General features: G+C 40.8%; 1 protein-coding gene across 1 annotated transcript in view; it reads left to right on the top strand.

Annotated features, from left to right (window-relative positions):
- PLCL2 (phospholipase C like 2) overlaps positions 1–26,143 on the top strand; it is a 188,945-nt gene that overhangs the window by 102,208 nt on the left and 60,594 nt on the right. Inside the window, 2 exon segments of the mRNA XM_030329280.1 lie at positions 12,091–14,577; positions 17,358–17,561. Coding sequence (XP_030185140.1) covers positions 12,091–14,577; positions 17,358–17,561 — 2,691 coding nt within the window.

The raw sequence follows: 26,143 nt of genomic DNA, 5'->3' as shown, positions 1-26,143 counted from the left end.
ACCACACTCACTGTCTTTATTCCTCACTTTCCTTTCAGTCCTCAGGCCCCTAAACTATCCCTCAATATTCCCATCTAATTAGATGTCACCATTGTGTACCATTTTGCTGAGCCAGGAACTCGGCAGCTGTCTCAGATTCTTCCATTTTCTCACGTGCTGCCTCCAGTCCATTAGCCAGTGTCATCAGCTCTGTCACTGACATTGTGAAGCCATCCTCCTCTCTCTGTATCTGTCACCACTGTGACTCCAGCTACCATTGTCCCACATGTGGGGTGCTGTGGTTGTCTCTCTGCTTTTACCTCATCCTCAACTACTGTCCACTTGGCCCTATGTTAAAGGCCAAATGAGACCACAGCAGTCTTCTTTAAGGAGTTGTCCTTGGAATGAAATCCAGTGCCTTCCTGTAAGATTCTGCAGGACCTAGCGTCTGCCTCTCTGTGGTTTCATCCCCTTCCAGTCTTACCCAGCTAACTACACATCAGCCACACTGGTCTCCTTTGTGTGCTGGAGTACTCAAGTTCATATGGGTCTCAGGGTCTTTATACTAGTCGTTCCTTCTTCCTGGAAGGCAGAGTGGAATGAGTAGTAGAGGGCAGACTCACCAGGAACAGGAAGGAGTTAGGGTGTTTGAAGGATCTGTCCAGAGTTTGTCTGGATGAAGAGCAAGAAGAAAGGGGACCCACAGACCACTGACCTCATCCAGGACCAGCTCTGTGAAATAGAGACTCGGGATCTGAGAAGTCCTGCAAGGTTTTTAGGGCTGAGAGCTGCACAGCAGGGGAGGGGCCTCCAGAGCCTGCTGGGCCTTAGCACTGAACTTGGGACTCAGGGTTTGGAGTAGCAGTTGCCAAGTTGGGTAAGCCTGGAAGAAAATATTAGAACTTCAGTTTAATTTTTTGTGAATGTTTTCTAGCATCCACAATCTGTTAGTAGCTAGCACATGTATTTAATAAACAAACACATCTTACAGGCATGCTCAATAATAAAAGCATGTGCACAGTGTACAAAAAGCACTATTAAAAAAGTAAGTGCTTTCGCTCTGGAAAACAGTGTGGAGTTTCCTCAAAAAATTAAAAATAGATCTACCCTATGACCCAGCAATAGCACTGCTAGGAATTTATCCAAGGGATACAGGAGTGCTGATGCATAGGCAGACTTGTACCCCAATGTTTATAGCAGCACTTTCAACAATAGCCAAATTATGGAAAGAGCCTAAATGCCCATCAACTGATGAATGGATAAAGAAATTGTGATTTATATACGCAACGGAATACTACGTGGCAATGAGAAAGAATGAAATATGGCCTTTTGTAGCAACGTGGATGGAACTGGAGAGTGTTATGCTAAGTGAAATAAGCCATACAGAGAAAGACAGATACCATATGTTTTCACTCCTATGTGGATCCTGAGAAACTTAACAGAAGACCATGGGAGAGGGGAAGGAAAAAAGAAAAGGTTAGGGAGGGAGGCAAACCATAAGAGACTCTTGGAAACTGAGAACAAACTGAGGGTTGATGGGGGAGAGGGGAAAGTGGGTGATAGGCATTGAGGAGGGCACCTTTTGGGATGAGCACTGGGTGTTGTATGGAAACCAGTTTGACAATAAATTTCATATTAAAGAAAACATCTACTTCAGGTATTACCCCCCTCCAAAAAAATAAATAAAAAAAATTTGAAAAGTAAGTGCTTTAAAATTGGTGTGAAAGTCTCTCAACACAGAACAGCCCAATAGCAGATGATTTCACTGGTGAGTTCTGTCTACCAAACATTTAAAGAAGAATTAACATACCCTTCCTTTGCATTTCTTTGGTTTCAGTTGTAACATCTCCTCTTCCATTTTTTATTTTATTTGAGTCCTCTCTCTCTTTAGCTACAGGTCTGTCTATTCTGTTTATCCTTTCAAAAAGCCAACTCCTGGTTTCATTGATCTTTCCCATTGTCTTATTCGTCTCTATTTCATTTATTTCCCCTGTGATCTTTGCTATTCCCTTCCTTTGACCAACTTTTGGCTTAGTTCTTTTTCTGGTTCCTTGAGGGTAAACTTAGGTTGTTTATTTGAGATTTTTCTTGTTTCTTAATGTAGGTATTTATTGCTGTGATTTCCCTCTTAAACTGCTTTCGCCACATCCATATGTTTTGGTATGTTGTGTTTCCATTTTCATTTGTCTCAAGGTATTTTTTTTTCATTTCTTCTTTGACCCACTGGTTGTTCAGTAGCATTTTATTGTATCTCCATGTACTTGTGAATTTCCAGTTTTCTTTGTGTGATTGATTTCCAATTTCATACCAGAGTGGTCAGAAAAGATGCTTGATATGATGTCAGTCTTCATAAATTTTTAAGACTTATTTTGTGGCCTAACATGATCTATCCTGGAGAACATTCCATCTGCCCTTGAGAAGAATGTGTACTCTGTTGCCTTTGGATGGAATGTTGTGTACATATCTGCTAAGTTCATCTGGTCTTACATGTCACTTAAGGCCAGTGTTTCTTTACTGATTTTCTTTCTGGATGATCTATCTATTGAAGAAGGTGGGGTTTTAAGGTCTCCTCCTATTATTGTATTGCTGTGTATTTCTCTGTTTAGGTCTGCTAATATGTGCCTTGTATATTTAGGCGCTCCTATGTCAGATGCATAAATATTTATAAATGTTACATCCTCTTGTTGAGTTGACCCCTTTATCGTTGAGGTTACCAGGTCCTCATAAGGGGTTACTATTCTGACTGCCAGCGTTGATCCAGCCAAGGGCTGGAGAATATAAGACATAGCCCATTTCCTCAAAAAGTTCATTTTCCGCTTGAGGAGATAAGGCTAACCCACATGAAACAATTAGAGAAATGGATAAGACTATAATTAAGTGTTAAATAATAGGGTAGAGACTCTACTGTATGAGTTTGGGGAAGAGACGGCATTGAGGGCTGGGCGAATGTAGCCGCATGAATGGCTCAGAACTTAAAAGAATATTTTGTAGAAAGTAAGGTTTCCCTTTTATGTGATTCATTATTTTGTTTCTTTTTTTTTCTGATCTAATTGTTCACATACACTAATTTCATATGCAGATAAAACATTGGATTAAAAAAAGCCCCAGGAAGAAGTTTGTTTTTCCTATAAAATAAGATAGGAAATAATAAACAAGATGATTGAGTAGTAAATTGTCCGTGAAGCAGTTTTCCTTTTAAAATTTAATTCTAAAATAATTGTGGAAATACTAACACTTCTGACTGCACCTCCTTCACTGTGGTGGGTGTGGCCCCAAGGCAGAAGCCCTGCCTGCTTACCTGTCTCTGCAAAGCTTTCCTTCCTTTTTTTTTTTTTTTAAGATTTTATTTTTAAGTAATCTCTACACTCATCCTGGGACTTGAACTCACAACCCCAAGATCAAGTCACATGCTGTACCAACTGAGCCAGCCAGGAAGCCCCTGAAGCTTTCCTTCTGAATCCTGACTACCCCTGGATGTCCATCATCTCCCCTTGATGCCAAGCAATGATAGATTTAAGGATAAGAAGTGAGGAAAATAAATTCTTCCTCCTATGCTATCCTGAAATACCGAAGAACCAGCACAATTTAGGTAGAAAATTGTGATTTGAGGAGTTATGCCTAGAATCGATTGTGTTTGCAGCTAAGATTACATGTTATATGATTCAACTTGCATGGCTTTTAAAATTCAGTATGATTTACCAAACAGTTATTAACAATTAAAGTTATGTAACCACATCTTGAAATAGGTCTGTAGTATAGGAAGTCAGCAGGCTTTATAGTGTGCTGAATAAGGAATTACCATATACACAGTTGGGAAACATTGACAGTTTTCACACCAAAGTGGGCCACTTAAGTACCATTATTATAGATCATAAATTAAAATTCATTAAGATCAGTATTTTCACTGGAATGTAAAGTAGCACTTATTTAGTTTATAGGAGCTCCGTGCTCACCATTAAGTTTTTCATTACTGGAGAAAACCAATAGATGTTATTGCAGTTTACATTGGACACAGACGTACATTATGGTTTTGTAAATTTACTTTGAATAACTATTTCAGTGGCAGTGAATGTGTTTCACCAAAAGGGTATTGTCGTGGGGTGCCTGAGTGGCTCAGTCAGTTGGGCATCTGAGTTTGGCTCAGGTCATGATCTCACGGTTCATGGGTTCAAGCCTGCTTCGGGCTCTGTGCTGACAGCTCAGGGCCTGGAGACTGCTTCGGATTCAGTATCTCCCTCTCTCTGCCCCTCCCTCTCATCTCAAAAATAAATAAAAATTTAAAAAAGAGTATTTTCATGAAAATAATTGTATTCCATTGCAATCCTCTGCTTTCATAATTAAAGACCCTATTCTTTTCAGAGCAGGTGTAACCCATTGCATCAAATGATTTGGAAGCTTTAACCTGACCTTGAAAACTTCATTTTACAGGAATTGGAAATGTGTTTTCTTTGCATGGAGTTATTTGAACACTGTAGGAAATATTATGGTATGGGAGTATGAGGTAGAAGGAATCACCTGAATAATTCTTATCAGAAAATGCTTTGAGTGAAGTCATTTGATTAGTTTTTAGACAAAAATATTATGGGGATCATTGCTATGAATGTCGTGGTGCAACCTGTTGAAGCTTTATTCTGAGAGGGCACCTGGCTGCCTTTGACAGTTTCCCAGTATGTCTTAGGCATGACATCCACTGGGTCCTACAAGTAGCATTAACTAGTAACCTTAGTTAAAAAAGACCCAGAGGGGAAATGTGCTCATTCTGTTCGTCTGGAATGGGACTAACTTTCAACAAATTCTAAGTGATTAGAGTATTGCAATTGTACATTTATGATAGTGTTTCTTTTTATTTTTATTTCATGAAGAAATAATTTCAGCCTGAAATGTATTTATTGAGCAGCAATAAAGAAGGTACAAACCTTCAGACAGCATTTAGAGCACTTTCCAACTATGAACTCACTTATCCATTATAAGAACCCTATGAGGTAGATACTATAAATAACACATGGGGGACACAGGTATTTTTTTTAACCTCTATTTTACAAGTGGGAAATGGAGGCATAGAGAATATGCAATACTAGCTCCCATCTTGTGGCTCATAGTATTTCTGTGGGTAACTTGTAAACTAAAAAGTTTATAAACTGTTGGATTATTTTGTTCTACCTTGGAATAAAGAAAACCGTTTCACAGCTATGAATAAGAACTCTATGATTGATTGGCTTTGCTGTTTTTGTTAGTAAAATTCTGTTACTTCTATCCATGAATTATGTAGTTTTCTTTTGCTTTCTTGTCTCTCAGTTTGTCATTTCTCTTTTGGAGAGCCTTAAAATTTCCTTGACAACCCTAAAAAACACATATCCTTTACCTTTAACATTTAAGGTTGACATTCATTTTTAGAAAATGATCATCTCTTTCTTTGCCTCTGGAAGCTTATGTTAATAAGGGCCATGATGGGGCGCCTGGGTGGCTCAGTCGGCTGAGCGACCGACTTCAGCTCAGGTCATGATCTCGCGGTTTGTGAGTTCAAGCCCTGCGTTGGGCTCTGTGCTGACAGCTCAGAGCCCAGAGCCTGTTTCGGATTCTGTGTCTCCCTCTCTCTGCCCCTCCCCTGCTCGCACTCTGTCTCTCCCTCTTTCTCAAAAATAAATAAACATAAAAAAAATTTTTTTTTAAAAGTAAGGGCCATGATTCTAAACCTCTTAAGAGGAGGAGGGATGGGTTTGCATATCACTTTCAGAATCCAATCACAGTCTTTTGGGGCCTCTGAAACCCACCTGTGACCCTTCAGAGACCTACCCATAGCTTAAGGACACCTTTGTTGGTGGAAGCACAGGAGAATTTAGGGACTACAGTCCTTTAAAAGGGAATAACTTTCGAAAACTATTCATTACATGGAGTACACTAGCAAGCTGGGTCAAGTAGATGCCCTGTGGTTAGATGTAAGTGGACTACCTGTAATCCATCTGGATCATAATTCTGATGTATATTCCTCTGTATATAACTTAAAAATTTTTTCTTTTTGTATTTGTTTTTCAGCAGCTTGATTGTGACCTGTCTTGGGTAGAGGGTAATGTGTGTGTGTGTGTGTGTGTGTGTGTGTGTGTGTGTGTGTGTCCTGTAATTTGGATTGAATGCTAGGCATCATGTTTAATAAAGACTGAGGTAAAGAGTACTTATGCTGAGAAATGAACATGCCTCTTCCTCTTCTGGGTCATTAGTGTTGGGGAAGTTAAGCTAATCTAGTCCATAATTGAGCTGGTTTTGTATTTTGAGTTGCCATTGTTACCTTGTTACCTTCAGTGTACCACTGACTTTACATTTCTCCACCAGTGGGCCACCATAACCTTGTGTTGAGGTGGGGGCTAGGGTCCCAGAGGGTTTACTCATTGTTCCTGTTCTGCCCTCAGCTTTCATCTACAAAGTCTGTGTGAGAAAGGGATCTCTCTCCGTGTTCTTACCCCTCCTCCATGGTACACTGCCTGTTACTTGGTGCTGGGCTTCTGGGGGAGTCTGGGGGAGTTGTTGGTCCTCCTGGTCTCGTTTCAATATTAGGCAGCCCTCTGCTCCTGTGCATCAGGGCTGGGACCTTGTTAGCATTCCTGCCCTGCTTCCCATAGAAGGGAGTATCTGTGCTGAGTTTGGGCAGGAGACAGTTTTCTGCCCCTCTTCTGGTGGTAGTCAGGTTCTGTTTTTATTGGTGCAGGCTTCTAAGTCCAAGAGGTTCTCCTATCCCTTGGGGAAGTAGAGCTTTGCCTGGCTTTAGAGATAGATGGATTTTGCTTCTACCCTTCCCCCAGTGGACCTAGGAGAAAGACGGCTTGCTGCTCTTCCCTCAGGGGTGTAAAGCATTTGCTTCAATATAGTAAGGTAGTTGGGGAAACAGGCAGTTTTAATTGCCTGTGACCTGGAGAGGGGTTCTCTCTCTTGCTCTCCCCCCCCCCCATCTTTTTCAGGAGCACCCATGAAGAAGGCTTAAAAATGAGTACAAACTCTCCCTGTGTCTGGGACTCCTGGTTACTCTACACTGATATACTAGCCCACACTTGGCCTTTATGAATTCCTTAAAATTTTAGCGGACCTCTCACAGGCCTCCCTGGTGTCCTCTTCCTCCATGCTCTGTCAAACATGAAACAGTTTCTATGTCTTGTCTCTCCTTGGAAAGGCTTGTCACTCTTTGGAATTCAGTTCCAAACTTGGTTGCTTTGTGACCACAGTTCTCTGATGAATAGAAGAAAACATGATTTTACAGATAGTCTGGCTTTTTCTTGTTATGGTAGGAGTGATGTTCTCTCTTGGCTTTGGCTTTCCACATTTTAAGCTATCAACTTTTTTTTTTTTTAATGTTTGTTTTTGAGAGAGAGAGAGAGACAGAGTGAGAGTGGGGGAAGGTCAGAGAGAGAGAGAGGGAGACACAGAATCCGAAGCAGGCTCCAGGCTCCGAACTGTCGGCACAGAGCCCAATACGGGGCTCAAACTCATGAACTGCGAGATCATGACCTGAACCAAAGTCGAATGCTAAACCGACTGAGTCACCCAGGTGGCCCTCTAAGCTGTCATCTTAACTTGTACTTAGTCACATGGGTGACCTTCAAGTCACCTATAGGTTCCCAAGCCATAAGCTGATCTGTGCCCTCATAGACTCCTTGCCAAAGTTGGGTCAGGGTGAACTCTTGGTGATACAGTAGAGGGCATCATGGGAGAGGGAACCCGCAAGGAGAAGAATCCATGGGCCAAGCAGCTTTCTGTTATTTGCAGTAAGAGGACTTCCACGTGAGTGGGAAGCCACATCTGACCATAGCTAGCTTTTCTTTTATTCCTTTCAATCCATCTGATTGTATAAAATGACCTTCAAAGTGACCGACTTTGCTCTACATCCCTTTTTTTTTTCTTTTCCTTTTTTGCTCATCTTGGAGAGCACATCAAAGTTTTAACAATGAATGAAAAACCTTGGCAAGGTAACTCTGATGTGCCCAGCGTGACTTATTCCTTCAATTCAGGGTTATTGTTACTGAGCTTAAGAAAGACCAGGCCTTGCTGTGCTCCTTTAAGGGGTCTCAAGTTGTTTCTGGGGGTGTTTTGTTTTCTTTTTTTAAGGATAGACATTTCTTTAACCTGGTGTTTCTTAACTCTCTTTAATCCTAGGCCCCCTTCAATCAACATAAAGATCTCAGGTCTTTCTTTAATGTTATTTATAAACGAAATTGAATAACTTGACTCAAACTGGAGGGACAAACGGCTGCTTAGTTTCCACACTGCCTCCCCTTCTTCATTCTGTTATGTCCTGCCCCCATCCCCACACTGACATCACTGCCTTTATGTAGAATTCAGCGTTTCAGGGTGGATGTAGAGGTGGGTTTTTTGGAAGCCGATTTTCCTCCAGACTGAACATTTGTCTTCTGTTCCTTCTCTTGGTGTTAATAAGTGCTGATAGCAGAAATCCACCAATGGGCCAGATTTGCATTCTCTTTGACCACTCAGAAGCTTTAGATGGTGAGGACTTATAAGAGCCAGCTCTTTTTAAAAGTAGTTTGAGGCACCTCCATCTCGGCAGAAACTTGTGTTTTTTCCCTCTGGTGTTAGGTGATGAGTGCATGGAAGTTATATGCATTTTGTTTTCTTTAAGTAAAAAGACTATATATGTAGCACATATGGTTTGATAACTTTGCACTGTTAAATTCAGCTAACCTTAAGAGACAACACAGCAAATAGATTCCAGGTCTGATACTGATGCAATACAGCTGACCCTTGATCAACATGGATTTGAATGTGTGAGTCCCCTCACACATGGACTTTTTGTCAATAAATACAATCTAGTCCTGTAAATGTATTTTCTGTTCCTGACATTTTGCTTAATAACATTTCCTCTGGCTTACTTTGTTGTAAGAATATAGTATGTAATACATATAGCATGTAAAATATGTTTTATTAATCAACCAATTATGTTATGGATAAGGTTCCGGTCAGTAGTAGGCTATGAACAGTTAAGTTTTGGGGGCATCAAAAGTTATACATGGGTTTTTCAACTGTGTGGGGGGTTGGTGCCCCTAACCCTCACGTTGGTCAAGAGTGAACTGCACTTGATCACTGCTGGACTGAAAAGTGAAAGCCAAGTAGAAGTGAGTAGGTGTGAGGTAAAGATTCTGGGACTCGGGCAAGTTGGGGGCCTGGATCTCCTGCCATTGAACCTCAGTTGTCCTCCCCTTCCACACAAGGACTTCTGTCCTTCTCTTTCCTTAGTCTTGGCCAGAGGGGACTGGCCTGCCTTCACATCTTCCGGTTGTTTCCAGCCAGTGATTCTGGTCCACCCGCTGGTGAGGGCAAGCTCACACACCTGTTCTCCTTTTTGGTCTCTGAGCAAGCACATGCCTCTGTCGTGTTTCCTAATAGCTTCATCTGTCAGGGAGGAAGGAGGCTTTGGCGCGCTCTAGAGAGGACAGGATGGTTCTGGGCAACAGCAGATAGAGGGGGAAGAAAAGACAGGAGAGTCTCTGGTGAGGGAGGTCCTTGCTGTCATTACATCAGCCTGTGTTTGGGTGACCATCACGTTCGTGTGTCTACAGTGGATGATCAGAACTCACCAATCAAAACCTGGCTGGCTTGTGAAAAGCAAAGCAATGTTTTTAAAGCCTCAAGTATGGTGTTTAAGTTCCTGCCTATCCCACAGATGAGGGTGTGTGAGCACAGAAGAATGTTATTAATGTGCTTTGCAATTTGGCCTTTTCGTCTTAATAACAAAGAAAACTATGAATTTGAAATGTATCAATTGTAGTAAGTTAGAATCAATATGTTGTAACTGACAGAATAAAAGATTACAATGTTGAGGAAATGCTATATGTATTCTTAATGGATAAATGGATAAGCACCTCCATTTATCTTTGTGACTTCTTTTTACTAGTGGCACCTAGAGATATAATTTATAAAGACTATAAAATTCCCTTACTTAATTACTATGTTGTCTTTACTGAAGGTACACGTGTGTTTTTAAAGGTAAAGACAATCCTTATTCTGAAAAATAGGAAATTTATACATTTGTTTCGTGCCCTTATGCATGGCTGATTACAAATTTAATTTCATGCCAACTTGCTTGAATAGATAGAAGGCAGTCTATGCTTTAGGGATCTGGAACAGCTATGATACAATGCATCTTATGGATACAATTGCCACAGTTTTTATGTCTTTTGCACTTTATTGTTCTGAGGATTCAATTGCAAAGAAATACTCTGCCTTGTGGCTTTTATGTTTTATCTTGGCATTTAGATCACAAAAGCCTCTATGGTTCATTTTGAAACTTTGAGGGAAATGATACCCATACGATTTAAAGTTTAAGTTTAATTACCTTCTGCAAATTGCTTTTGGAAGTATAGGTAGTCAAAAAGTAAGAGTGGTTTTAAATTGCAGATGCAGAGAATAGCATAATCACTTTCTAAAATGTAGAGGTTTTACTCAAAATAGATTCTTTCCAGAGCAGGAAAGTTAGAATTGCTTTTGTATAATATTTTTCATGCTCTTTTCTTTATTGCCACGGAAGTTATATTATCTCAATCTCCATGTCTATTCCCTATGTATGAATATAATGACTTACTGAAAATTTATCAAATATTTCACGTACCTCCTGAAAGACAATAGCATGTTTTAGGTTAAAATTGTGAAAATTGTGAAAGAGGCTTTGAGGTCATTTGAGCATGTAAAAAAAATACTAAAAGTGTCTGTCTGCACAGGGAAAGAACTTAAAATACACACAGAGGTGTGGCATTGACATCTTAAGGTGGGCACCTGTTACACTGTGCGAGAAAGTTAAGGGGTGTGCCGTTGGTGATACAGACTTCTTTAGAAATAGATGCTGCCGAAAGTTTTTCACTTGGTAGTGTTAATAACCTGTTGATATTGGAAGTACCTAGGTGACATTGTCCTAAGCACTAGCCTGGTGCATGCTAGTAGGCTTTAATAAACCCAACTCTAGAATTTAGAAGCACCCTCAGCTATAATCTAGGCCTCCGACGCAGATTCATTACCCCCACAACAGTAAAACCATACCTATCTGAAGTCTTTAGAACCGTGACTAATCTAATAGGAGACTCTGATGAGCCAGGAATCTCTGCTGGGATTTCAGTGTCTACTCACTTAACACACAATTTAGTGGTCACTACTTAGCTCTGTCTGGCCTTTTGGCATATATAGTTTCCAGAAATGTCTAGACATCTTAGTGTGTACAAGTGGTCAGGAAGTGGTGTTCAAACTTTAGTATGCATCCCCATCACCCAGAGTGTTACCTACGATGCAAATTCCTGGGCACTAACCCTTGGAGATCTGATTCCCTGAGCCTAGGGATCTGCTTTCTAATCAGCAACCCGGGTGGTTGTGAGGCAAGTGGTGTGGTGACAGCCCTTTGAGAAACACGAGCATGGGAGATGTGCACACACGCAGAGCCTGCTTTGTGGGTGTATGACCTGTGCGGTTGTGCAGGCCCCACACTCAGAAGGGTCCTGCACTTTGGCTTAATGCTCTTCTGTCACCTTAAAATTCTTAACGATTTTGGACAAGGAGTCCTGCATTTTCATTTTTCCCTGAGCTCTGAAAATTATGTAGCCAGCTCTCTGTACAGGATTTCATTGTGTATTATTGAAATTGTGTTTTTTGATACCCACGGACTGCAATTATTCAATAATGACTTTTTTTTTACTTGTTTATATTAGGCTGTAAACTCCAGGGCCCCTTCTCAGCTCTGTAAGTGATTGAGTATCATTTATCACAGAACATTCAATAGGAAATCTTAACAGAATGATTTTCTTGAAGAAATTTAATTTTTTTTAATGTTTATTTATTTAGAGAGAGACAGAGAGTGAGAGCATGCATGTGTGTCGGGGAAGGGGCGGGGGGAAGGGGCAGAGAGAGAGTAGAGAGAGAAGCCTAAGCAGGCTCAGTGCTATCAGCACAGAGCCCAGCGCAGGGCTCAGTCTCATGAACCATGAGCTCATGCCCGGAGCCAAGATCAGGAGTTGGACACTTAACCAGCTGAGCCACCCAGGAGCCCCTAAAAAATCTAATTTTTATTCCTAGTCTTGAACATAGATGCCTGTGTTTATGTTATTCTTATACACTATTTTTTTCTCCCAGGATGGTACAAAACAGAAAAGAGAACGGAAGAAGACAGTCTCGTTTAGTAGCATGCCAACAGAGAAGAAGATCAGCAGTGCAAGTGATTGCATCAATTCGATGGTTGAGGGTTCAGAACTCAAAAAGGTTCGCTCCAACTCCAGGATTTACCACAGGTATTTTTTACTGGATGCTGACATGCAGAGCCTGAGGTGGGAGCCATCTAAGAAGGATTCTGAGAAGGCCAAGATTGACATTAAATCCGTTAAGGAAGTGAGGACGGGAAAAAATACAGACATATTCCGCAGCAATGGCATTTCTGACCAGATATCTGAAGACTGCGCATTTTCAGTCATATACGGAGAGAATTATGAGTCACTTGATTTGGTTGCCAACTCTGCAGATGTTGCGAACATCTGGGTTACGGGACTGCGGTACCTAATTTCTTATGGAAAACATACACTTGATATGTTAGAAAGTAGCCAAGACAACATGAGGACTTCTTGGGTTTCACACATGTTTAGTGAAATTGATGTAGAAGACCTTGGACATATAACTCTGTGTAATGCTGTGCAGTGCATCAGAAACCTCAATCCCGGTTTAAAAACTAGCAAAATTGAGCTCAAGTTCAAAGAATTGCACAAATCCAAGGACAAAGCTGGTACTGAAGTCACAAAGGAAGAATTTGTTGAGGTTTTCCATGAGCTTTGTACCAGACCTGAAATTTATTTCCTTTTAGTTCAGTTTTCAAGCAATAAAGAATTTCTTGATACCAAGGACCTTATGATGTTTCTTGAGGCAGAGCAGGGTGTGGCACATATAAATGAGGAAATTAGCCTTGAGATTATTCACAAATATGAGCCATCCAAAGAAGGTAAGGAAAAGGGCTGGCTTTCCATAGATGGGTTCACTAACTACCTTATGTCACCTGACTGTTATATATTTGATCCGGAACATAAGAAGGTCTGTCAAGATATGAAGCAACCTTTGTCTCATTACTTTATAAACTCATCTCATAATACATACTTAATAGAGGATCAGTTCCGAGGTCCCTCTGATATCACGGGATACATCCGAGCTCTTAAAATGGGTTGCCGGAGTGTTGAGTTAGATGTATGGGACGGGCCAGATAACGAACCTGTAATTTACACGGGCCACACCATGACCTCTCAGATAGTCTTCCGCAGTGTCATTGATATTATTAACAAGTACGCATTCTTTGCTTCAGAGTATCCTCTTATCTTATGTTTAGAAAATCACTGTTCTATTAAACAGCAGAAGGTAATGGTTCAGCACATGAAGAAAATTTTAGGAGACAAGCTCTATACAACATCACCCAATGTGGAGGAATCTTATCTGCCATCCCCAGATGTCCTGAAGGGGAGGATACTAATTAAAGCCAAGAAGCTGTCCTCAAATTGCTCAGGCGTAGAAGGGGATGTTACTGATGAAGATGAGGGAGCAGAAATGTCTCAGAGGATGGGAAAGGAGAACGTGGAGCAGCCCAACAATGTGCCTGTGAAGCGATTTCAGCTGTGTAAAGAACTGTCCGAACTGGTGAGCATCTGCAAGTCGGTTCAGTTCAAAGAATTTCAGGTGTCATTTCAGGTTCAGAAGTACTGGGAAGTGTGTTCGTTTAACGAAGTGCTTGCCAGCAAATATGCCAATGAGAATCCAGGGGACTTTGTAAATTACAACAAACGTTTCCTTGCTAGGGTTTTCCCCAGCCCCATGAGAATTGACTCCAGTAACATGAACCCTCAAGACTTTTGGAAGTGTGGTTGTCAGATCGTAGCCATGAACTTTCAGACCCCAGGCCTGATGATGGACCTGAATATTGGCTGGTTCAGGCAGAATGGGAACTGCGGCTATGTCCTTCGGCCGGCCATCATGAGGGAGGAAGTGTCTTTCTTCAGTGCCAACACAAAGGACTCCGTCCCTGGGGTTTCACCTCAGCTTCTTCACATTAAAATCATTAGCGGGCAGAACTTTCCCAAGCCCAAAGGATCAGGTGCCAAAGGTGATGTAGTGGATCCTTACGTCTATGTTGAAATTCACGGAATCCCTGCCGACTGTGCAGAACAAAGGACAAAAACAGTGCACCAGAATGGGGATGCTCCCATTTTTGATGAAAGCTTTGAATTTCAAATCAACCTTCCTGAACTGGCCATGGTGCGCTTTGTTGTACTAGATGATGACTACATTGGGGATGAGTTCATTGGTCAGTACACAATCCCCTTTGAATGTTTACAGACAGGCTACCGCCATGTCCCCTTGCAGTCACTGACTGGAGAGGTCCTAGCACACGCTTCTTTGTTTGTCCACGTGGCCATTACTAACCGAAGAGGAGGAGGGAAACCACATAAAAGGGGCCTTTCTGTGAGAAAAGGGAAGAAATCCAGGGAATATGCATCTTTAAGAACATTGTGGATTAAAACTGTAGATGAGGTGTTCAAGAATGCCCAGCCCCCTATACGGGATGCCACAGATCTGAGAGAGAACATGCAGGTACGTTCTTGTGGTTAAGTATTTACTCAACGGCTTTTCTTCACAGTGAAGGCTTTGGAAGGGTTTGTTTTTATAATACTGTGTTTGATTTTAAATAATTTGTAAATTCTAATTCGTTATTAGACCATTTACCACTAGTCTCATTTTTTTTACCATTTAAGTTTCCAAAACTGTAGTTGGTATTGAAAATATTGATAATGTATTAGAATCAATTTTTATTGAAATGAAATGAAAGGAAATGAAATGTTATTAATATTAAAATAAATTTTCTGTCTCACATAACCATATCCTAGTCCTTGTTAATCCTAGTCCTTGTCTGCTTAACGGATCCCTATTTTTTTTTCTAAGAATGTACATGCGAATCTCTGGTTTTTCTGAATAAATAATCTTTATTATCTTTAGCTGGAGCACACTTTGAGGACTTATCAAAATAAAAGGGACAGGTTCCAGTCCTTTCTTCTGGAGCTACAGTACTAGGAAAATAGCAAGCCCTTAAGTGAGCCATTGCATTTGTGTTTTGAGCCTCCTCTTGATTTTAGAGGACAGCTATTTAATTGTTTAAGTAAAAGACATGTGGCATCTATGTTTATTAGAAGTCTAAGATAATAATTACCTCTAAACTGTATAATCACTAAAAGCAATCAGGAATTAATGTGTAATTAAGGATCGTCCACATGTCCAGCAATATACTAAGGCCTGCCTCACAGAGCGAAGCGGCCCCAACCCGGCCCAGTGTGTGAGAGACCACATCTGTGGTAGCTGCTCGGCATGTGTCTGTATTATATATATGTGCGTTATATATGTGTATATATATGTATTGTATATATAATGTATCAGTTGATTTTATATATATAACCATTATGAGAAGAATGCCAGCAGCAAGTAAACCTGATTCAGAATATTCAGATTTCAACCCTGTACTGATGTTATAGATACCTCATTACTAAAAAGACCTTACCACAATGGAGAAATTTTATTCTCTTTGTCTCTAAGTAAAAGCATAACAGAAATCCAAAGGGCTTTTCCCTGTTTCTCAGGGTGAAAATGGTTTGGTAAACCCTCAGCTCTGAGCAAGCCACATGGTCCCCTGCCACAGGGCTGCTGTTGTGTGTGTGACACAGCCTTCCCGTGAAGATTCTCCAGAGCTCGAACATCCTGTTTCCAGAGCTGCGTGTCTGCACTGACCCCGACAGCGCAGTCGGTGGCGGGGTTTAACGAGCACCTGCCAGGCATGCAGTCTGGGCCATGAGGACGCAGCTGTGAACAAGCGGTCCCTTTAGTTGGGAGTGGGCATTGGGGGAGGGAATCAGACCATGAGCAGGTAGGTGAATGAGCACATAGGTCAGGTGCAGACACAAGCAAGGGCTGTGAAGAAAATAAAACAGGAAGGTGTGATGGAGTTATTGGGAGACCCTGCTGTCGATATCACAGCCGTGGTTTATTGTCACAAGCAGTCGACATACAGGTGATTTTGAGCAAAATGACACTGAGTTTGATGTCCATGTTTAAAGAGCTACTAATAAGAAGAAAATGTTTAAAGCAAAGTGCTACTCATTTCTAAGACTGGGGTATCTGAGAGCAGAAGGCACAGGACTTGGAAGGCCCGACTCCTCCCCTCTGGCCGCCATGCCCAGATAGGGACCCCTTGTGTGTCTGGAATAACTCCTATTCTGGTTAGGATGTACCTGCTGTTATAGCATAGTGATTAAAAGCATAGGTCTCAACATCGGCAGATTCGGGCAAAATCTTGACTCCTTCACTTACCAGCTGTGTGTCCTTAGAGAAATAACAGAGAGAGGTTACAGCCGAGACTCAGTTTCTTCACCCACCGCATGGCTCTTTGAGAGAATCAGAGGAGGTAGTACGTAGTAAGTATGCCTACTGTAGCTTCGCACTTGGTAAGTGCTCAAAGAATGCCAGCTTATGGTGTTTTACACTCTCAAGAGGTTTTCTTTAACGGATATCTTAATGGCATACCTCTGGTGATTAGCAAAAAGAGAGCGGGAGAAACCTTGAAATCGGTGGGCACACTAATAGGGACGGTCTCCCGGTGGGCAGGCCTCCCCAGTAAACTGCAGTGCCCTCACAATTCCTTTCAATTTTCTGGTGGTTTACTGGCCATCTTTGGCATCCCTTGGCTGGCAGATCACTGCCTTCATCTTTATATGACTTTCAAAGCTAAGAAGCAGAGATAGAGCAGACTTTCTTATGCCCTCAGAGGAACAGACCATATCAAAACCTTAATCTTGGACTTCTAGCCTCCATAAGTGAGATAATAAATTTGTTGTTTAAACCGCACCCCCCCCCCAAAAAAAAAATTCCTTTAGATTTGGAGCTGGCATAACCAGATGAGAGACATTCAAGTTTCTGTCTCACAAATACCCTTTTCCCTTTCTGATGGCTAACATATTTGACACTTACTTTAAACCTGATTTTTTTTTCTTTACCTCTTTTGAGTACAGAAGCCATTCTTTTTGTTTGCTCATGATTGCATACCAGCCTTAGCACCACTGTGAACTTTGATCGGAAAAGAGGCTTTACCCTTCAGAAGAATTTTACTTCTGATAAATTGGTATTGCAAATGTCTATAACTGTATTTACTTTGGAAAATAGCCAATTTTTCCTGGAATAAAATAATCATTAGCTAATTCTGTCATAACATTGTTAATAACCATTGTATCAGGCAGTTCAAATATAGTCAAGTATATCAAGTAAAATATCCGTGAGAAATTAAGGCCTCTGGTTAATTACAAAGTGCCTCCTTTCTTTCCTCTTAACAGAATGCAGTGGTGTCATTCAAAGAGCTGTGTGGCCTCTCCTCTGTGGCCAATCTCATGCAGTGCATGTTGGCGGTATCTCCCCGCTTTCTGGGAGCTGATAACACACCCCTCGTGGTCCTGAATCTTAGCGAGCAGTATCCCACGATGGAGTTGCAGGGAATCGTGCCTGAGGTTCTAAAGAAGATTGTAACAACTTACGACATGGTGAGTTGTTGTTTGTACTTTTATGGAGTCCGAGTGAGAGAGACATCTTAAGACAGACGATATACCAGACATACTTAGGCGCTCTTGTTAAGATGTGCTTTCCTATCTCATGCTTCATGTGCCTCTGTTGGAAAAATTATTCCTCTGACTTCGCTGTATATGAAAGAGCTTACTCTTTTGTTGTTGTTTTAGAAAGCAGGATTCAGAAACACTTCTCTCAGTTGGATTAAATAGTCGTTAGCTTTTCAAGAATATATCTGAATTGATTTCTAAAGCATACACTATTTTCTACACATACATAGCAAAGAATTTTTTTTTCGTATTTCTCTGCAATCAGAGAAAATTTGCTCAGTTTTGTTTTGTTTTCATTTTTGAGACTGGTAAAAGTGAGAAGTTTAATTTTTTCTAAAATAAGTTTTAAACACCATTAGGGGCAATTTCTTCCATCACATGATTATAATGTTTGATGCTTTCCTTCCTTACAGCAGCTTCTCTGAGATACCTGTAATTTGTAATCAACTTAACGTTAATGAGGTATCCTCAGGATAGCCAGAATATTACATTTTTGTGTTTACATAGATCTTGCATTTTCATAATCACATCCTGCTCTTATTGTGTTTTTCGGCTTTGCATAGCTCTAAGGGAGAATTAGTGGGTGAGCAGCACTGTTTCACCCTCACAACAGAGTGGAGGCTGTCAGAACTCATGAGTGCTGGCTGTTGTTCTTCCAGCCTGTGAGGTTTGGTGCTGTTGGGCAGCCCTCCCCCACATTGGCCAGGCTGTCAGCCTTTGCTCCTCAGGGTGCTCAGAGGTAAGAGGCCACACCCACTACGTCCTCCACATGAAATGCATGAGCTAAGACCACAGAACCCTAGGCTTCATCTGATGTAGCCTGCTGTGTTAAAGATGAAATGGGATTTGCATCATAAACCCTAACAGAAATATTTTTGACTGTTCTGTAAACTGATCTAAAAGCTTTAGTTTGGAGGGATTTCTACAATTCAAAGGAAAGAGACAACACGTTAGGTCAGCATTTCCCACAGTGTGTTCGGAGAAACCTTGGTTTCTTAGGATATGAGTAAATGTCACATGGGAGAAAGGGTTCTGTGGTGAAATAATTTGGGGAAATACTGCTTTGAACAAAATTAATCCTATGTCTTTACTGCAGGACTTCTTGGGGCCTTTTATTTGCTAACATAGTGAGTCCCCAAGAGGGCGATAGATACAGTATGCCCCGTTTCACAAATCGACTTGACCATGGCGTACTGTTTCTAAAAACAAACGTTTGAAATACCTTTTGCTCTTGATCTTCTTCACTTCTTGACCGTATTCACTCGAGTCTTCAGGTAAATAAGATCTGGAGGTACAAGTCAGTAGAACACAATATTTTAAAACAGCTTATCAGTTCATTACCTTAAAAAGGTGATTTGTGAGCTTTTTCCTAGATTCCTGTGCAGTAGCTGTAGATGCGAATTAGTCCCTACTATTTCTAGCTTAGAGTTCATGGTAGTGTAAGAGATATAAAGGGCCGAACAGTGGTCACTGCAAGCAAACTACAGAGAGTGGCAGTCAACCTGAAGAAAGGACGAAGGCCAGGGGCAAATGCATCTAAACCCTGGGGAGAGCACTGTGTTGGGTGTCCCAGGAGTCACAAGAATGAACATGAATCTCCCTTGTCCTCAGGGAGCCGTGCAGTCAACTAGAAGGTAGGAGGCAGCTGGGGAGCAAAACAAGAAGCTTATGCTGTGATCCTTTGTGGCCAAAAAAAAAAAAAAAAATAGAAGAGGTAAAAATGGGAAAGTTTGAAGAGCTCTTTCATGCTGTGACCTGTGACCGAGGCCACCTAATTAGTTCCCACCTCCTCAAGTTTCATGAGGAGTGGCCAGAAGAAGTAGCTGATGTGTATAAATGCTTCTTAACCTGAAGCAACAAATAAAACTGTCAGACATTTTATAGACCTATTTTGTTCACCAAAATCTAACATGACTTAGACCCTGATCTCTGTGGCAGTCATACAGTGACATTTCTTCATGGTAACCTTTTTAACAGGGACTTCCTGAGAGTTGGGGTGGTGGTACCCCACGTAGGTGATAACAGGGTGGACGGAACACGGGTTAGGTCCCAGGACCTAGTCCAGGGGCTGAGTGCCGACCCTGAGCAGGAGGTTCTCAGGGTTCGTGGTCAAGAGGCTTATGGACGCGGGCAGCCTCACAGCACCTGTCACAGTATTTGGCACAGGAATCACTCAGTGTACTTGGTTCCCTGCCCCTTCCTCTTCCTGGGCTTGTAAATGATAACTCTTATTGTGTAACTCTTGTCTGCACATAACTTTACAGTAGTGTGGTTGCGGAAGTGATAAGACAGAATGTTTTAGCTTGTTGAAAGTTTTTAAATTGTGAAATTACTCTTACATAATGTTTAATTGAAATAGCTCTGCTGTATTATACCCCTGGCTCTATCTATTGATTTGTTCTGTTTTAACTCCCATCTGAAAAGCTACGCTATAAAATATTTAAAATTAAGTTCATATTATTATAATTTGAATTTTAAAAACTGTAATATTGCTATAACAATAACTCTTGTAATGTTTTTTAGTCCTTTTATAAGTAACTTAATGGTTTCTCACCTTGTGGCAATTAATGGACTAAAGGTAGATAAAAGAATATCAATGGGAAGTGTACTAAGGCCTTGGACAGCCTATAACTATAAATATAGCTCTTTATTTTTGTAATGTTATATTGAGATTTACCCAAAATTAACCTTGGGAATAAGATCTTATTTCATTTCATTGACTTCCCGTTTATACTTTGAAGCCTCCAGGTGAGAAGTAAAAATAGTGTGAGAAATCCCCTCCAAAAGTCCTATGTCATTGCCAGTCTACACTGCTGAAGCCTGCCCTCTGGTAAGGGCGGGGCTATGACATGGCCTGTCTTGAGTGTACAGATATTTATTTATGCTATCACGGCTGTGATTACTTTTCAGTGTCTAAACTCTTATTAATAAACCAGTATATCAGAAATACACCAGTTGCTTTGTGAAAAAGGAGAATGCAGAGAAGGAATTGGCCATGGAAATGTGAACAACGTATAAGCCACTCTGGAGGCTAGAAAAGAATGCCCAGGTGTAGGGTGGCCACACGTCTTGGCTTTCCTGCCGATACACCTGTTATCCCAGAATTATTATTACTAATTTTCCCTTTAACTCTTAGAAGTGTCTTTGTTTAGATAATTAGTTGTATGGTCACCCTCTCCATAGCCCCTGGATTGTCCTAATGGCTCCTGTGATTACCACCAACAAATGGGTTTTTAAATCTGCCCAAATTGTGTTTTTGCCCTATTTGTGGTAACTTCTTGGGTCCTGGAAATGATGACGTTTAACCCTGGGTCAAAGCCATTCATGAGTCAAAGCAGATGTCAAAGCCATTCAGGAGTAGAGGAAGAAGAGAAGTACAGATACCTTCTTAGACTAGGCAGATCAGGGGTGGGGGTTGTTGAAAATAGGGACTGGACTGGTATGGAGAGTGGGAATGTCCATGTGTTGTCAGACAAATAAGCCTTTTCTTCCCTTGAGATGTTTATAATTTAATAGAAGAGATAAAGTGTATCCATAGAGGGTAAAATGATACCCAATAGATATTTTTAAATATATAAGCAAATTATTTGGATAGTTGTGGGCAAGAATGGTCAGTTTCAGGTATAGGGATTAGGAAAACTTCAGAGAAATATTGGCCTTTGAGCTAGACCTTTAAGAATGAGTCACATTTCAACAGGTAGAGATGATAAAAAGTAGGCTGTTGAAAGCTGAGTTCACAGAGTGAAACATGCTCAGAAATGTGGAAGCACATCTGGGAAATTAACGTTTGGACTGTGGTCATTCCTGCACATTTCTGAGCAGCAGTACAGGGCCAAGCTCAGACTTGGGTATTATAGACTATAAGAGGGTTAGAGCAAAAGACAGCTCAGAGAACACATGATGAGTGCCTTCATTTTACAGATAATTAAATGGAAACCCTGTGGCACATCAAATTAATGGCAGAACTAGGTTTAGAGCCCGAAGAGTGTCTTTGTCCATTTTTTTTCTGCAATCCAGATCAGGAAAATTAGCCATGTGTGGTATGTAGATGAGTGATCAATATGCAGATAAAGCCCAGATATCTTCGATAATAATAATCCAAAGTTGTTCGTGTGGGGCTCTCAAAGTAAGAGGTAACTCGTTCCTGATTCCTGTTCCTCATGAAGATGGAAAATAATTCATATTTCATACTTCAGTGTATAGTAAAAGGGAGATTCAATGAGCTTAAACTAAGGAAGACTATTTCAATAGTTAGATCAAATTCCGCTCACAGAAATCTGGCTATAGGTATCTGAACATATCTGTTATATTATTACTTCAGAAAACAAAACATTTAAATATTTTACTTAAAATTTATGTAAATGAACTTGAATGCATTCACTCTTCACAATTAAATGTCAAGAGTGAGCTTGTTCTCTCATGTAATTAAAAGCTGTTCGGGACGTCTGCATGGCTCACTCAGTTAAGTGTCCAACTCCTGATTTCAGCTCAGGTCATTATCCCATGGTTGCGGAATTAAGCCCCGTGTCAGACTCTGAGCTAACAGTGTGGAAACTGCTTGGAATATTCTCTCTCTCTCTCTCTCTCTCTCTCTCTCTCTCTCTCTCCCCCTCCCCTATTGATGCACTTGCACTCTGTCTCTCTTAGATAGGTAGGTAGGTAGGTAGGTAGATAGATAAACTTTTAAAAAAAAGCCTGGTGGGAGAAAATAAGGACTTTGTAACCTGAGTTTAAGACATACTAGTGAATGCCTGGATGTTCTTTATGATATATCGTGCTCTTAAGATTATATCTGTACTGGCATTTCAAGGCTCAACCTTCCCCTCCCACCGATATCAGTGATCTAACTCATAGTTGTTTTAAATGAAAGTGATTTTTGCCACCCTTTTAATATTGATGAAAGTCATCATTCTGCTCTCTAGCTCTGTTTTTTTATTAGTTTCAGATTTCAGACTAGAAGTTTCTAAATTTTTGTGAGATCTGTCCTAAAATATAGAGACCAAGGCATCAACGCCTTCCCTCTTTAGAAAGAAAACATTGGCAGTGTTCCATAAAAAGAAAGTTCTCCTTAAATGTTTTTTTCCACTGGGCTTTGGGGATAGTATTCAAAGTAGAATAAGCCAGACACTGAAAGATAAGTACTACGTGATTCCCCCTTGGGTGAGTTATCTCAAAGAGTCAAGGTCCTAAAACTAGAGACTGGCATTAGCCACACAGCATCATGCCACTAGTCAACAGAAACGTGTTGTTCATCTAAAATTTGTAAAGAAGATGGCTCTCGCATTAAGGGGTTCTTAGTACAACTTTTTTAAGAAAAAATGTGTTTCCTTGATTTTTCAAGCTATGGTTTTCTAATATGGAATATGGAATACATTTCGGTCATTGTAGTTAAATTGAAGACGAAGTTGTAGGCAATGAAAAGAAGAAAAAGTACAAAAAAATAATGGCTGATTCTGTTCCAGGCAGTAGGGCTGTTCAGATGCACAGCGGTGAGCACTTGGGCAGCCCCTGTCTATTCAGAGATTATCTAGAAATTCATTCTTACCATTGCAGTACCTTTGTATCGACTTTCTATTTAAAATTTGTCTGTTTTAATCTTTTGCAGCTTCACAAAAATCTTTATTTTAATTGCTTTCACATTTAATTAAGAAAGCATACTCTGAGGAATCCATTTATCCAGTAGACAATACTGGGTTTTTTTAGTGTTAAACGGGAGGAACCCCATGCTCTGTCTAGGAGGATATTATTTGCTCTCTGAGTGTTTTTGTATAAATTACTGAAGAGTCCCTTCTAACTCATTACTTTAAGTATTTCTTTAAAAAAAAAACAGTTTCTTTAAATAAAACATGTGAAATGACATGTTAGCAATTAGCATCCAACATCAGGAGCACTCTGCTTTATCTTGTTGGTATGATTTCACATATTTTGTCTTACCACTGCTTAATGCAGTGAAGAGATAAATCACACTTCATAATTAATGGAGTCGGCCCATCTGGATCGAGCCAGAGATGATCTGTAATAAGGCTGCTATTGATCCCATCTCCTTTGTGGCTCACTTTATCACTCTACTGCCTCAGAACTTAACATCAAAAGCTTCTTTTAATTGAAGGTGTCAACCTTTCCAACTTTTGTAACTATAGAAAAAAGACCCGATGGAATATTATGCTTTGGGATAAGACTGAGCTTAGATGTGTGTGTGTAGGTATGTGTGTATATGTGTGTGTAGGAAAGGTGGGTATATCCTGCAGAGGGAAGATCAGAAACCCAAAGGCTATAGTCTCATTCAGTGACAGGGGAGGTCCAGCCAGTGATGTGTCCAAAAGCAGTTTCTGTGGAGTCATCAAAACCATACAGCTGAGCTACTCCAAAATGGTTCATGCTGCCAAGCGGATAGAAGGAAGAAGGAATGTTAAAGACACAGTGTGGTGACAACATCACACATGTGATGAGATCAGATATAGCGCGCTGCCACACTCAGTAATCAGATGCAGGGAGATTGGGAAACTTTTGGAAGATGGGGCTTCAGGGTGTGCACACAGTGGTGATTATAGACTATTTCTGATCAGTTTTCTAGTCTTACATGTCTCCACAGAAACTGAGAAGCACATATTCAGAAGTATTCTTATGTGCGTGTGCGCGCGCGCGCGCACACACACACACACACACACACACAAGAATAGCATTTTAAGGGCTGACAGTACCTTTGAAAGAGAGACTTCATTGTATAGCAATTTTTATCAATGAAATCTGATACCCAGCTCTGAACTCTCTGGGAGGACAGACATGAAAACCTTAATGGAGTCCAACGTGTTGTCAGATGGTGTCTTCAGGCAAGAAATGATAAACGGTATTAAGCAAGCACTGTAGCATGTGATGTACCAGCAGTCTGATTTAAAATTTCGAAGTAAGCTAGGAAAGAGTAATATGATTGGAGCTGTCTAACCATATTGGCAAATGAGAAATGGGAGCCTGCTCTTGAAATCACTGCAGTTCTTGGGTAGATTTCGTTTGAAGGAAGGCCACCAGGGGAGCTGTGCCGTGGTTTGGGGCCATGTATTTGGTGGGTCTCTGCTGTTTTACTTCTCTGTTTAGAGCCTTTCTTTTGCTTTTTAAAGGGGCAGAGCTAGATTGCTTATTTTGCAAACACTTAATTTCACTGAATCTGAGACCTAAAGCTCCAGAAAAGTTAGGGAACTTCATTCTAAACCATGCTTTATGTAAGAGAACACTACTACATTTTTGATAAAACTAAGATCATTGAAGTATTGTGATTTTTTTTCCTATCCAAGAACAGAGGAATTACCTGTTCCCATCAAATTCCACATTGCATTTTAGATTTTGCTCTTATGTAATTTCTTCAAAGTTTATTTTTAATATTGTCTCGCCTTGACCAGAAGCATTTCAGATTTCTGCATTGGGTAAAGGTGCCTCCTTGCGTTGTTTGCTAAGTTCTTCTTTCTGTCAAGAACCCTTCCAGGAAATTAAAAAAAAAGGACTGTACACATATGTAAAACAGCGTTCCTTGCTCTGTAAAAAATATACACCGTTCTTTTGCTCAGTCAGATGTATACTGGTGGCTTTTTGAAACTGTGAGGAAGCATTTAGTTTCCTTATCCTAATTTATTTAGTAAATGTTTTGTTTCCACTAGACTTTGAGCAAGTAAATGTTCATTGAGCAGAGCAGGTAGCACTGTGGTCTTCTCACTTCTGTGGCCAGTTCATCTTCACATGACCTTATGCCTCTGTGGCAGATAAGTGCAAACTTCACACTCAACTCAGGTAGCAAAGAAAAATGTACCTTTCCTGTCTCTTTCAGGAAGGAGGTGGGTATTCCTCAGTTTTCATTCACTTAGTAAACTTGATCCATTGTATTGATTTAATCATCTCCTTTGGACTATAAATGCTCAGTCTCTCACACTTTCTTTCCCGCTGCTTCTCTACAAAGTGGCCACTTGTTGCCTGGAGGGGGGTGGGTTGTAAAAGGGTTCTTTCTGTATTCTTACTAAAGAATCATTCTTCTTTCTTTCTTTCTTTCTTTCTTTCTTTCTTTCTTTCTTTCTTTCTTTCTTTCTTTCTTTCTTTCTTTTGAGACAGAGAGAGCATGGGAGGGGCAGAGAGGGAGAAGGTGGGAGAGAATCCCAAGCAGGCTCTGCATGGTCAGCGTGGAACCCGCTGTGGGGCTCAAACTCTCGAACTGTGAGACCATGACCTGAGCCAAAACCAAGAGTAGGATGCTTAACTGATTGAGCCACCTAGGCGCCCCTAAAGAACATCATTCTAAAGCTTGCCATCCTCTCCCTCACCCCCATTCACCTTAAGGCTGGTTCTTGCCATGGAGGGATCTCATAGCTCCCTCCAGTCACTCAGGACTTCAAGAGACACTTCTCCTTCACTGCTCCTTTCTTCCTCCCATCCAGGCGCCACCAACCACAAAATGGTTTATAAAATATGACCATACATGTGGGGAAAAATAACTTTACGCTCTCCCCATAACACCTATGTTCCTGCTG

This window comes from Lynx canadensis, chromosome C2 (assembly GCF_007474595.2).
Source record: "Lynx canadensis isolate LIC74 chromosome C2, mLynCan4.pri.v2, whole genome shotgun sequence".
Taxonomy (NCBI): Eukaryota; Metazoa; Chordata; class Mammalia; order Carnivora; family Felidae; genus Lynx; species Lynx canadensis.
The sequence above is the reverse complement of the archived record's forward strand: the minus strand, read 5'-3'. Positions and strand labels throughout refer to the sequence as shown.